Genomic DNA, 14230 nt, shown 5'->3' on the forward strand with positions numbered 1-14230 from the left:
CTGTAACCTAGAGGGCAACCAGTAGGTCCGTCTCCTCCTCCTAGAGGGCTCCTGAGTGGTGCAGCGGTCTAAGGCACCTCCTCTCAGTGCTAGAGGGCTCCTGAGTGGTGCAGAGGTTTAAGGCACCTCATCTCAGTGCTAGCGGGCTCCCTAGTGGTGCAGAGGTCTAAGACACCTCCTCTCAGTGCTAGAGGGCTCCCTAGTGGTGCAGCGGTCTAAGACACTGCATCTGTGAACCCCAAGCCCAGGGAATCCCACACAATCTGAGCACCACCTTGTCAGCTAGTCTGATAGCCCCCCCTCCGCCCCTGAGGACATACACAAAAGACACCGATTATACTCCTTATGGACCCAAACACACGATGTCTAAATTCTGTAGTCCAGAAACCCAGCGTGCCCTAGATCTTCTGTCTGAGGACCAACTAGGGTCACCCAGCCACATAATAATACACACAGGCACAAACGACCTGAGAACACAGCAGGAAAGGGTGGCCACAGCACTAAAGGGAGTGATTTGAAAAAGCTTCTTCTACGTTCCCCAACGCACAAGTGGTTATCTCCACCCTGCTACCACGAGAAGACCCCCCCCCCCCGCTACCATACAGCAGGTAAACGCAAGTATTTTCCGTGACTGTGCCTCAAAACCAAATGTTTTCCTGGTCCACCATCCACCCTGGACTAGAACAGCCTCTATGACCAGGTCCACCCTGGACTAGAACAGCCTCTATGACCAGGTCCACCCTGTACTAGAACAGCCTCTATGACCAGGTCCACCCTGGACTAGAACAGCCTCTATGACCAGGTCCACCCTGGACTAGAACAGCCTCTATGACCAGGTCCACCCTGGACTAGAACAGCCTCTATAACCAGGTCCACCCTGGAAAAGTCTTGGCTCAGTCTGTGGCAGGAGGGCTGGCTCGGAGTGGAGATGTTGAGGGAGGGCGTAATGAGAGGCTGGGTGCTGTCCAGACAGAGAGTGGAGGGAGGATGCGGACAGACAAACTTAGTGCTAGGACTCCTGTGTTTAGGTCATGTACAGTGCCTTGCGAAAGTATTCGGCCCCCTTGAACTTTGCGACCTTTTGCCACATTTCAGGCTTCAAACATAAAGATATAAAACTGTATTTTTTTGTGAAGAATCAACAACAAGTGGGACACAATCATGAAGTGGAACGACATTTATTGGATATTTCAAACTTTTTTAACAAATCAAAAACTGAAAAATTGGGCGTGCAAAATTATTCAGCCCCCTTAAGTTAATACTTTGTAGCGCCACCTTTTGCTGCGATTACAGCTGTAAGTCGCTTGGGGTACGTCTCTATCAGTTTTGCACATCGAGAGACTGGAATTTTTTCCCATTCCTCCTTGCAAAACAGCTTGAGCTCAGTGAGGTTGGATGGAGAGCATTTGTGAACAGCAGTTTTCAGGTCTTTCCACAGATTCTCGATTGGATTCAGGTCTGGACTTTGACTTGGCCATTCTAACACCTGGATATGTTTATTTTTGAACCATTCCATTGTAGATTTTGCTTTATGTTTTGGATCATTGTCTTGTTGGAAGACAAATCTCCGTCCCAGTCTCAGGTCTTTTGCAGACTCCATCAGGTTTTCTTCCAGAATGGTCCTGTATTTGGCTCCATCCATCTTCCCATCAATTTTAACCATCTTCCCTGTCCCTGCTGAAGAAAAGCAGGCCCAAACCATGATGCTGCCACCACCATGTTTGAAAGTGGGGATGGTGTGTTCAGCTGTGTTGCTTTTACGCCAAACATAACGTTTTGCATTGTTGCCAAAAAGTTCAATTTTGGTTTCATCTGACCAGAGCACCTTCTTCCACATGTTTGGTGTGTCTCCCAGGTGGCTTGTGGCAAACTTTAAACGACACTTTTTATGGATATCTTTAAGAAATGGCTTTCTTCTTGCCACTCTTCCATAAAGGCCAGATTTGTGCAATATATGACTGATTGTTGTCCTATGGACAGAGTCTCCCACCTCAGCTGTAGATCTCTGCAGTTCATCCAGAGTGATCATGGGCCTCTTGGCTGCATCTCTGATCAGTCTTCTCCTTGTATGAGCTGAAAGTTTAGAGGGACGGCCAGGTCTTGGTAGATTTGCAGTGGTCTGATACTCCTTCTATTTCAATATTATCGCTTGCACAGTGCTCCTTGGGATGTTTAAAGCTTGGGAAATCTTTTTCTATCCAAATCCGGCTTTAAACTTCTTCACAACAGTATCTCGGACCTGCCTGGTGTGTTCCTTGTTCTTCATGATGCTCTCTGCGCTTTTAACAGACCTCTGAGACTATCACAGAGCAGGTGCATTTATACGGAGACTTGATTACACACAGGTGGATTGTATTTATCATCATTAGTCATTTAGGTCAACATTGGATCATTCAGAGATCCTCACTGACATTCTGGAGAGAGTTTGCTGCACTGAAAGTAAAGGGGCTGAATAATTTTGCACGCCCAATTTTTAAGTTTTGGATTTGTTAAAAAAGTTTGAAATATCCAATAAATGTTGTTCCACTTCATGATTGTGTCCCACTTGTTGGTGATTCTTCACAAAAAAATACAGTTTTATATCTTTGTTTGAAGCCTGAAATGTGGCAAAAGGTCGCAAAGTTCAAGGGGGCCGAATACTTTCGCAAGGCACTGTATCATTGTAACGGACAGACAACCCTTCTCTGTTGCTGCCAGATGGGAGTTTCTCCTCCTGTTCTCCGGCTTCTCTCCTCCTCCCCCTGTCACAGGCCAAGTTGCTCTGGTCATCTTCCTCCTCCTCCCCTCCTCCTCCTCTCCCTCACAGCCAGGACTTCAGGCCATGCTGTTGGGAAGCTCGAGAGCATAGCAGTAGCATAAATGTAATGAATCATTGTTCAGCATCATTCATTGGAAAAACATTTTGGTAAGAAATACACCGGTGTTCCTCCTGGTTTACTGGCTAATGCAGAGATGTTGGTACTCCCCAGTGTTCCTCCTGGTTTACTGGCTAATGCAGAGATGTTGGTACTCCCCAGTGTTCCTCCTGGTTTACTGGCTAATGCAGAGATGTTGGTACTCCCCAGTGTTCCTCCTGGTTTACTGGCTAATGCAGAGATGTTGGTACTCCCCAGTGTTCCTCCTGGTTTACTGGCTAATGCATAGATGTTGGTACTCCCCAGTGTTCCTCCTGGTTTACTGGCTAATGCAGAGATGTTGGTACTCCCCAGTGCTCCTCCTGGTTTACTGGCTAATGCAGAGATGTTGGTACTCCCCAGTGTTCCTCCTGGTTTACTGGCTAATGCAGAGATGTTGGTACTCCCCAGTGTTCCTCCTGGTTTACTGGCTAATGCAGAGATGTTGGTACTCCTTAGTGTTCCTCCTGGTTTACTGGCTAATGCAGAGATGTTGGTACTCCCCAGTGTTCCTCCTGGTTTACTGGCTAATGCAGAGATGTTGGTACTCCCCAGTGTTCCTCCTGGTTTACTGGCTAATGCAGAGATGTTGGTACTCCCCAGTGTTCCTCCTGGTTTACTGGCTAATGCAGAGATGTTGGTACTCCCCAGTGTTCCTCCTGGTTTACTGGCTAATGCAGAGATGTTGGTACTCCCCAGTGTTCCTCCTGGTTTACTGGCTAATGCAGAGATGTTGGTACTCCCCAGTGTTCCTCCTGGTTTACTGGCTAATGCAGAGATGTTGGTACTCCCCAGTGCTCCTCCTGGTTTACTGGCTAATGCAGAGATGTTGGTACTCCCCAGTGTTCCTCCTGGTTTACTGGCTAATGCAGAGATGTTGGTACTCCTTAGTGTTACTCCTGGTTTACTGGCTAATGCAGAGATGTTGGTACTCCACAGTGTTCCTCCTGGTTTACTGGCTAATGCAGAGATGTTGGTACTCCCCAGTGATGTGAAGTTACAGCTTTTAGGGCCTTCGAGTGTTGCTAACATCAATATTAACTTGCTTAACTTTTTAGGACAGACTCATTCATAGACTTTCATCACAATTGTAATGGTTAATTAATACTGTCAGCTGGCCTAATATAATGTTGATGGATTGTGTGTACAGCCAAACTGACCCTTTCTGTCTTGTATCTTCCCTCTTTAGACTACATGGTCCCCCTCCTCTCTTCAGTCTTCATCGTCTTGTGGATCCTGGTGCTGGTCTCCGTCTTCCTGTACTGCATGCGTCGCCGGCGGAAACATGGCAACGGAGCCTCGTCGTCCGCGGCGACAGATGACAACACCACCAACAACGTCCGCGAGCAGCTCAACCAGATCAAGAATCCCATCAACGTGAAACACGCCAGCAGCGGCCATCTTACAATGTCGGTGGTCATCAAAGACTACGAGGATAAAAACTTGATCGTCGCCAAGGTACGAACACACCACCGCCCTGAGGGGGAGGAGGACGACGATAATGAGAGACAGCTAGGGAATAAAGGACGCTTTGTGGTTACAGCCAAACAGCCTGCCTACACACTGGTGGAGCGGGAGGATCAGGGCCTCAATGGAGGCCTGGGGGCCAACGGGCCCAGCGACGGGGACGTCAGGACCGCGGTGCAGCCCAGCGACGGGGACGTCGGGACCGCGGTGCAGCACCGCTCCAAACACCCTAACTGGATTAATAAACAGGACAACAGAGCCCTGGAGACGCCACACAGCATCAACCAGATGGACTACAACAGAGCCCTGGAGACGCCACACAGCATCAACCAGATGGACTACAACAGAGCCCTGGAGACGGCACACAGCATCAACAGGATGGACTACATCGTATAGCAGGAAATTATATAGCAGGAGGCAGGAAGTAGCATGTAAACCCTGTGTAAAGAATTCCCCCTTCCTGGACGTTATGGTCATCCCGGCAAGGTGGTTCTTCTGATACGCTGTGTTGACACTGTTTTCGTGCAACCATTGACCTTAGTGAAGAGGACCAGGGGGAGTGTTCTGGGATTTGTAGTTCCTAAACTGCTGCATCATTATCCTGTGACTACAAGGTTTGTTGTTTGGATGAATTAATCCATGGCTGCATCAGATGTGGTACCCTATTCCCTGTGTAGTGCACTACTTTTGACCAGGGCCCTATGGGTTTGATGCACAATGTAGGTATTAGAGTGCCATTTGGGACATTTCCCATGACTGTTAATTTAAGTTTGGACAAGCTGGCTACACTGGCAGAAAATGTTGACGTGGTTGGCTGGAGAACCAGGTGCTGTGTTTTCATATTTCAACACTTATTACCTAATATTATTACCTAATATTATGACCTAATAATAAGTGCACTACTTTTGACCAGCGCCCATAGGGCTCCCTCCCATAGGGCTCCCTCGCGTAGGGCTCCCTCGCGTAGGGCTCCCTCGCGTAGGGCTCCCTCGCGTAGGGCTCCCTCGCGTAGTGCTCCCTCGCGTAGTGCTCCCTCGCGTAGTGCTCCTCCCACAGGGCTCCCTCCCACAGGGCTCCCTCCCACAGGGCTCCCTCCCACAGGGCTCCCTCCCACAGGGCTCCCTCCCACAGGGCTCCCTCCCACAGGGCTCCCTCCCACAGGGCTCCCTCCCACAGGGCTCCTCCCATAGGGAGGTTTGGTTTTCTGCAAAGTCACTGTTCAGTTAGTGGATGTTGTTGGAAGGCCTCCCTTTCCTCTTGTGGTTTTCTGCAAAGTCATTGCAAAATAGTCTAAAGAATTAAACATTTAAGTTAGCGACAGCACAGTATATTTTGTATTTGTGAGTTTTCCATCTGTTGGTTTACAACTAGCTCTGTCTTTGTGAAAATGTATTTTTAGCTTCCTACTACATCAACCAAACAAATCCATCTTGATTTACATGGATTATAATTTGTTTGTGGTGGGCGGGGCGAGGCCAGTATTACTGGCACTATGAAGAATGTCCATGTCAATCTAGAACGTGTAGCTATGTACATTTATTAATCATTGTGTATATTTGATTTAATAACTTAAGAATAATCAAGAGCCTAAAGATATATATTTCCCTTTTTATTTATACGTTCTGTCTCTAGATGTTGAAGGTTTCGGTAGCTTTGTAAGTTTCCATTTCATTTGGATTTACATTTTTATTTTATGAAACGTCAGAGGAAGAAGAAAATAAGTCCTTTTCTAAGAAAAAGTAATTCCCTGTTTATTGGTTGTTGTTTTTTTAAATAATGATTTCAGATGTTTTCAAATATCCATTTTGCCAAGACTTTGCAGGTTAGGGGGGTGACGTAATAAAAACAAGACTGGTTGCTTTGTTATAAATTCTAAACGATGCTGCCAGACATATTGTTTGTCATGAAAACACAAACCGCCTTTAGCAGCATCTAACTCATAATCCCATAATCCACAGATGATCAAAGCACAAAAAAAGAGTGTATCACATTCTCACAAAACAATATCTGACAACTTAGGGGAGAGTTGGGTAAATCAAGCCTTTTTGTTGTTGTTGTTACATTCATCATCACTCCGTCAAGGAAATATAGTATTCTTTCTAACAAAGATATCTACATATATTTCAGGATGTTGTGTATCCCTGGAAATAATCAGAATGCATGTAGAAATTACAGGCCATTGAAAAGATGGCTTGTTAAAAATAAACAGTGGTCTCTTGGCACAATTTATCCTGGGAAGAAAATAACCCAAGGCAGACATTTCTACTATATTTGTCCATGCAGCTACAAGGATGCACTTTTTATGCTAGGTTCAGGACCTCATACTGAAGATGAAAGAGACCCCAGCTGATATATAGAACAATCTTTAAATATACTTTGGTTTAGATACAAGCATCGTGAAATTAATTTGACTTGGCGGAAAATATGTTTATTGGACCTGATTTGTTCATCCACTTCTCCATGTGGTTTCTTCCTTCACTGAGTCCGTGAAATTATACATATTTGGTCAACTGATACGTTTTCTGTATGGTTTCCTAGAAAGAAGGGTGGCTCAACTTACCCTACTCTCCCCTATGGCAAATCACACAACAATGTCTACTGGAACAGTAGGGGGGGTCAATAGTCTAGCCTGAGTCCCAGATCTGTTGGCGCTGTCTTGTCATGTCCATTGCTATGACTGCTTGGGAATATGTTGGGAAGACTACACAAACAGATCTGGGACTCGAGCTATGGCAGCGTTTCCCAAACGTAGTGCTGTCGACCCCAAGAGGTGCATGTTTATGGTTTTTGCTCTTAGCTCTACACATTTGATTCAAAACTCATCTTTGATTATTAGAATCAGCTGTGTAGAACAAAGCCAAAAGGTGCACCTCTTGGGGTCTCCAGGACGGGGGAAACGGGTGTCAATGGGAACACTACAGGATCACGTAAACACGTATTTCCTTCTCTCTGCTCAGCGCTGTGGGAGACTGTTGTTTTTGTTTCTGTTTTTACTTGTTATTTTAAACTATAGAAAGGCTCTTTGAAAGAAGACATGTTTTTTTATTTCTCAGATGTTAGTACTTTATGACATCATGGAAACATTCATTTAGTGGTTCCTCTCTTGTTATGGATTTTAGATTGTATTTGTGTTGATGATGTTGCAATGTTTTTAAAGGGTTTTGTTATTTTGAAAAAGGTCAATATTTATGAAATATTTTGTATGAAAAGAGATAATAAAACAGTCCCTGTTCTGGATTCATGGTTTGAGTGAAGTGACTGGATGAAATTATTAATATAGAAATACATGATTGGTCAGATTCACTCAGACCTGATTGGTGGGATTTACTCAAACCTGCTGTAGATTGTTGATGCACTGTCTTTGTTTACAGAATGTACCCCTCAGTTCACCCCATGCACAACACATACCCGTCAGGAAGTTGTAGGGTTTTATACAGTACCCAACACCAGTCTGGGATTTTATGGGAAAAGTAGCTACTGTGGGCATTTGACATTTATTTTACAACAATTGACTCTCTCGACCAATCAGAATAAAGCACATGGTTGAGGTAAACACAGGACATGCTGCTTTTCTCTTAGTTGTTGTGCTAAAAGCAACAGTCAAAGAGAAGTCTGATTTTCACCAAGATAGAACTGGTTCAGTTACAGAAAGGTTTTGTATTGATCGGTGTCAATGATCGGTAAACTCTGTTAGCTGAGCGTCTTTAATTGCTATTTGAATGTTGTATATTTGATTGGGTAAAACATCATGCTGACGTCAGACTGGAGGAGTGCTCAACGCGCGGTTATAAAACGACCTACATTAAATTAAGTACTTCACATGTCATGGTATATCCTGGGAGGTAACAATGTCACAAGGATAGTCCAATTTAAATTTATAAAAAAAGCTTATTTTTATTGTCAAAATAAACAAGTGTTTCTTCGCCAGAAATGAACACTCAAGTAAAGGAATAGTAACGTCAGTTCAGATAACCCCCTACCACTACCACCTCCACTACCCCCTACCACTACCCCCTACCACTACCACCTCCACTACCCCCTACCACTACCACCTCCACTACCACCTCCACTAGCCCCTACCACTAGCCCCTACCACTACCACCTCCACTACCCCCTACCACTACCACCTCCACTACCACCTCCACTACCCCCTACCACTACCACCTCCACTAGCCCCTACCACTAGCCCCTACCACTACCCCCTACCACTAGCCCCTACCACTACCACCTCCACTACCCCCTACCACTACCACCTCCACTACCCCCTACCACTACCACCTCCACTACCCCCTACCACTACCACCTCCACTACCCCCTACCACTACCACCTCCACTACCCCCTACCACTAGCCCCTACCACTACCACCTCCACTACCCCCTATCACTAGCCCCTACCACTACCACCTCTACTACCCCCTACCACTAGCTCCTACCACTACCACCTCCACTACCCCATACCACTAGCCCCTACCACTACCACCTCTACTACCCCCTATCACTACCACCTCCACTACCCCCTACCACTAGCCCCTACCACTACCACCTCCACTACCCCCTACCACTAGCCCCTACCACTACCACCTCCACTACCCCCTATCACTAGCCCCTACCACTACCACCTCCACTACCCCATACCACTACCACCTCCACTACCCCCTATCACTAGCCCCTACCACTACCACCTCCACTACCCCCTACCACTACCACCTCCACTACCCCATACCACTAGCCCCTACCACTACCACCTCCACTACCCCCTATCACTAGCCCCTACCACTACCACCTCCACTACCCCATACCACTACCACCTCCACTACCCCATACCACTAGCCCCTACCACTACCACCTCCACTACCCCCTATCACTAGCCCCTACCACTACCACCTCCACTACCCCATACCACTACCACCTCCACTACCCCATACCACTAGCCCCTACCACTACCACCTCCACTACCCCATACCACTACCACCTCCACTACCCCATACCACTAGCCCCTACCACTACCACCTCCACTACCCCATACCACTAGCCCCTACCACTACCACCTCCACTAGCCCCTACCACTAGCCCCTACCACTACCACCTCCACTACCCCATACCACTACCACCTCCACTACCCCATACCACTAGCCCCTACCACTACCACCTCCACTACCCCCTATCACTAGCCCCTACCACTACCACTACCCCCTATCACTAGCCCCTACCACTACCACCTCTACTACCCCCTACCACTAGCTCCTACCACTACCACCTCCACTACCCCCTATCACTAGCCCCTACCACTACCACCTCCACTACCCCCTACCACTACCCCCTACCACTAGCCCCTACCACTACCACCTCCACTACCCCCTACCACTACCCCCTACCACTAGCCCCTACCACTACCACCTCCACTACCCCCTACCACTAGCACCTCCACTACCTCCTACCACTACCCCCTACCACTACCCCCTACCACTAGCTCCTACCACTACCACCTCCACTACCCCCTACCACTAGCCCCTACCACTACCACCTCCACTACCCCATACCACTAGCCCCTATCACTACCACCTCCACTACCCCCTACCACTACCACCTCCACTACCCCCTACCACTACCACCTCCACTACCCCCTACCACTACCACCTCCACTACCCCCTACCACTACCACCTCCACTACCCCCTACCACTACCCCATACCACTAGCCCCTACCACTACCACCTCCACTACCCCCTACCACCTCCACTACCCCCTACCACTACCCCATAACCCTAGCCCCTACCACCTCCACTACCCCCTATCACTACCCCATAACCCTAGCCCCTACCACCTCCACTACCCCCTATCACTAGCCCCTACCACTACCACCTCTACTACCCCCTACCACTAGCTCCTACCACTACCACCTCCACTACCCCCTATCACTAGCCCCTACCACTACCACCTCCACTACCCCCTACCACTACCCCCTATCACTAGCCCCTACCACTACCACCTCCACTACCCCCTACCACTACCCCATACCACTAGCCCCTACCACTAGCCCCTACCCCAACCACCTCCACTACCCCCTATCACTAGCCCCTACCACTACCACCTCCACTACCCCCTATCACTACCCCAACCACCTCCACTACCCCATACCACTACCCCATACCACTACCACTACCCCCTACCACTACCCCATACCACTACCCCATACCACTACCACTACCCCCTATCACTAGCCCCTACCACTACCACCTCCACTACCCCCTACCACTACCCCCTACCACTACCCCCTACCACTACCCCCTACCACTAGCCCCTACCACTAGCCCCTATCACTAGCCCCATACCACTACCCCATACCACTAGCCCCTACCACTAGCCCCTACCACTAGCCCCTACCACTACCCCATACCACTAGCCCCTACCACTACCCCATACCACTACCCCATACCACTAGCCCCTACCACTACCCCATACCACTACCACCTCCACTACCCCCTGCTACTACCACTACCCCATACCACTAGCCCCTACCACTACCCCCTACCACTACCCCCTGCTACTACCACTACCCCATACCACTAGCCCCTACCACTACCACCTCCACTACCCCATACCACTACCCCATACCACTACCCCCTACCACTAGCCCCTACCACTAGCCCCTATCACTAGCCCCATACCACTACCCCATACCACTAGCCCCTACCACTAGCCCCTACCACTACCCCCTACCACTAGCCCCTACCACTATCCCCTACCACTACCCCATTCTACTACCACTACCCTATACCACTAGCCCCTACCACTAGCCCCTACCACTACCCCCTACCACTACCCCCTGCTACTACCACTACCCCATACCACTAGCCCCTACCACCTCCACTACCCCCTACCACTAGCCCCTACCACTAGCCCCTACCACTACCCCCTACCACTACCCCCTGCTACTACCACTACCCCATACCACTAGCCCCTACCACTACCCCCTACCACTACCCCCTGCTACTACCACTACCCCATACCACTAGCCCTTCCCCATTACCCCCTACTACTACCACTACCACCACCACTAGCCCCTACCACTACCCCCTACTACTACCACTACTCCCTACCACTACAACTACCACTAGCCCCTACTACTACCACTACTCCCTACCACTACAACCACCACTACCCCCTACCACTAGCCCCTACCACTACCCCCTACCACTAGCCCCTACCACCACCACTACCCCCTACCACTAGCCCCTACCACTACCCCCTACCACTACCACCTACCACTACCACCTACCACTACCACTACCCCCTACCACTACCACTACCCCCTACCACTACCACTACCCCCTACCACTACCCCCTACCACCACCACTACCACTAGCCCCTATCACTACCACTACCCCCTACCACCTACCACTACCCCCTACCACTACCACCACCACTACCCCCTACCACTAGCCCCTATCACTACCACTACCCCCTACCACCTACCACTACCCCCTACCACTACCACCACCACTACCCCCTACCACTAGCCCCTATCACTACCACTACCCCCTACCACTACCCCCTACCACTACCCCCTACCACTACCACCACCACTACCCCCTACCACTACCACCACCACTACCCCCTACCACTACCCCCTACCACTACCCCCTACCACCACCACTACCCCCTACCACTACCACCACCACTACCCCCTACCACTAGCCCCTATCACTACCACTACCCCCTACCACTACCACCACCACTACCCCCTACCACTACCACCACCACTACCCCCTACCACTACCCCCTACCACTACCACCACCACTACCCCCTACCACTACCACCACCACTACCCCCTACCACTACCCCCTACCACTACCCCCTACCTCTACTCCCTACCACTACAACTACCCCCTACCACTACCCCCTACCACCACCACTACCCCCTACCACTACAACTACCCCCTACCACTACCACTACCCCCTACCACCACCACTACCCCTACCTCTACCCCCTACCACTACAACTACCCCCTACCACCACCACTACCCCTACCTCTACCCCCTACCACTACAACTACCCACTACCCCCTACCACCACCACTACCCCTACCTCTACCCCCTACCACTACAACTACCCCCTACCACTACCACTACCCACCACCACTAACTACTACACTACAATCTTACCACTGGTAATAAACTATTACTACTGGTATTACACTAGTACTACACTCTACTACTGGTACTACACTGGTACTACACTATTACTAATGGTACTACAACAGTACTACACTAATACTATTGGTACTATGTTAGTACTACTGGTAGCACTTCTACTACACTATTACAACTGGTACTACACTAGTACTACACTCGTACTACTGGTAATAAACTTACTACTGGTATTACACAAGTACGACACTCTTACCACTGGTACTACACTCTTACTATACTATTACTACCGGTACTACACTAGTACTACACTCTTACTACTGGTACTACACTTACTACTGGTACTACACTAGTACAACACTATTACTACTGGTACTACACTAGAACTACAATCTTACTACTGGTACTACACTATTACTACTGGTACTACACTAGTACTACACTCCTACTACTTGTACTACACTAGTACTACTGGTGCTAAACTGGCACTACACTCATACTATTGGTACTACGCTGGTACTATGATAGTTCTACACTTTATACTGTTCCTACACTAGTACTACTGGTACTACACTAGTACTACTGGTACTACACTAGTACTACTGGTACTACTAGTACTACACTATAACTACTGGTACTACTAGTACTACACTATAATTACTGGTACTACCAGTACTACACTATAGCTACTGGTACTACTAGTACTACACTATAACTACTGGTACTACACTAGTATTACACGTGTACTACTGGTACTACACTAGTACTGCACTATAACTACTGGTACTACTAGACCTACACTATAATTACTGGTACTACTAGTACTACACTTGTACTACTGGTACTACTATAACTACACTGGTACTACACTATAACTACTGGTACTATTAGTACTACACTGGCACTACACTATAACTACTGGTACTACTAGTACTACAATATAACTACTGGTACTATTAGACCTACACTGGCGCTACACTACAACTACTGGTACTACTAGAACTACACTGGTACTACACTTTAACTACTGGTACTACCAGTACTACTAGACCTACACTAGTACTACACAATCACTACTGGTACTACTAGTACTACACTAACTACTGGTACTACACTTTAACTACTGGTACTACCAGTACTACTAGACCTACACTGGTACTACACAATAACTACTGGTAGTATTAGTACTACACTGGCACTACACTATAACTACTGGTACTACTAGAACTACACTGGTACTACACTTTAACTACTGGTACTACCAGTACTACTAGACCTACACTGGTACTACACAATAACTACTGGTATTACTAGTACTACACTATAACTACTGGTACTACACTAGTACTACACTATGACTACTGGTACTACTAGTACTACACTATAACTATAGGTACTACACTAGTACTACACTACAGCTACTGGTACTACACTATTACTACACTGTAACTACTGGTACTACACTAACTACTGGTACTACTAGTATTACACTATAACTACTAGTACTACTAGTACTACACTATAACTACTGGTACTACCCTATAACTACTGGTACTACTAGTACCACACTATAACTACTAGTACTACACTATAACTACTAGTACTACACTATAACTACTGGTACAACTAGTACTACACTATAACTAATAGTACTACACTATAACTACTAGTACTACACTATAACTACTGGTACTACTAGTACTACTTGCACACACTTG

The 14230-nt window shown here is 47.9% G+C and overlaps 1 protein-coding gene across 2 annotated transcripts in view; it reads left to right on the plus strand.

Annotated features, from left to right (window-relative positions):
• The window catches only part of LOC110515455 (protein jagged-1b), a 134966-nt gene extending 127368 nt beyond the window's left edge, over positions 1-7598 (plus strand). For both annotated transcript variants that reach the window (XM_036956438.2, XM_036956439.2), the window contains exon 26: positions 4084-7598. In XM_036956438.2, the coding sequence (XP_036812333.2) occupies positions 4084-4757 (674 nt within the window). In that variant the 3' untranslated portion in view covers positions 4758-7598. The remainder of the gene's footprint in view (positions 1-4083) is intronic.
• The last annotated feature ends 6632 nt before the right edge of the window (positions 7599-14230 follow it).

Source organism: Oncorhynchus mykiss, chromosome 20, assembly GCF_057628025.1.
Source record: "Oncorhynchus mykiss isolate SJ-2025 chromosome 20, ASM5762802v1, whole genome shotgun sequence".
Taxonomy (NCBI): Eukaryota; Metazoa; Chordata; class Actinopteri; order Salmoniformes; family Salmonidae; genus Oncorhynchus; species Oncorhynchus mykiss.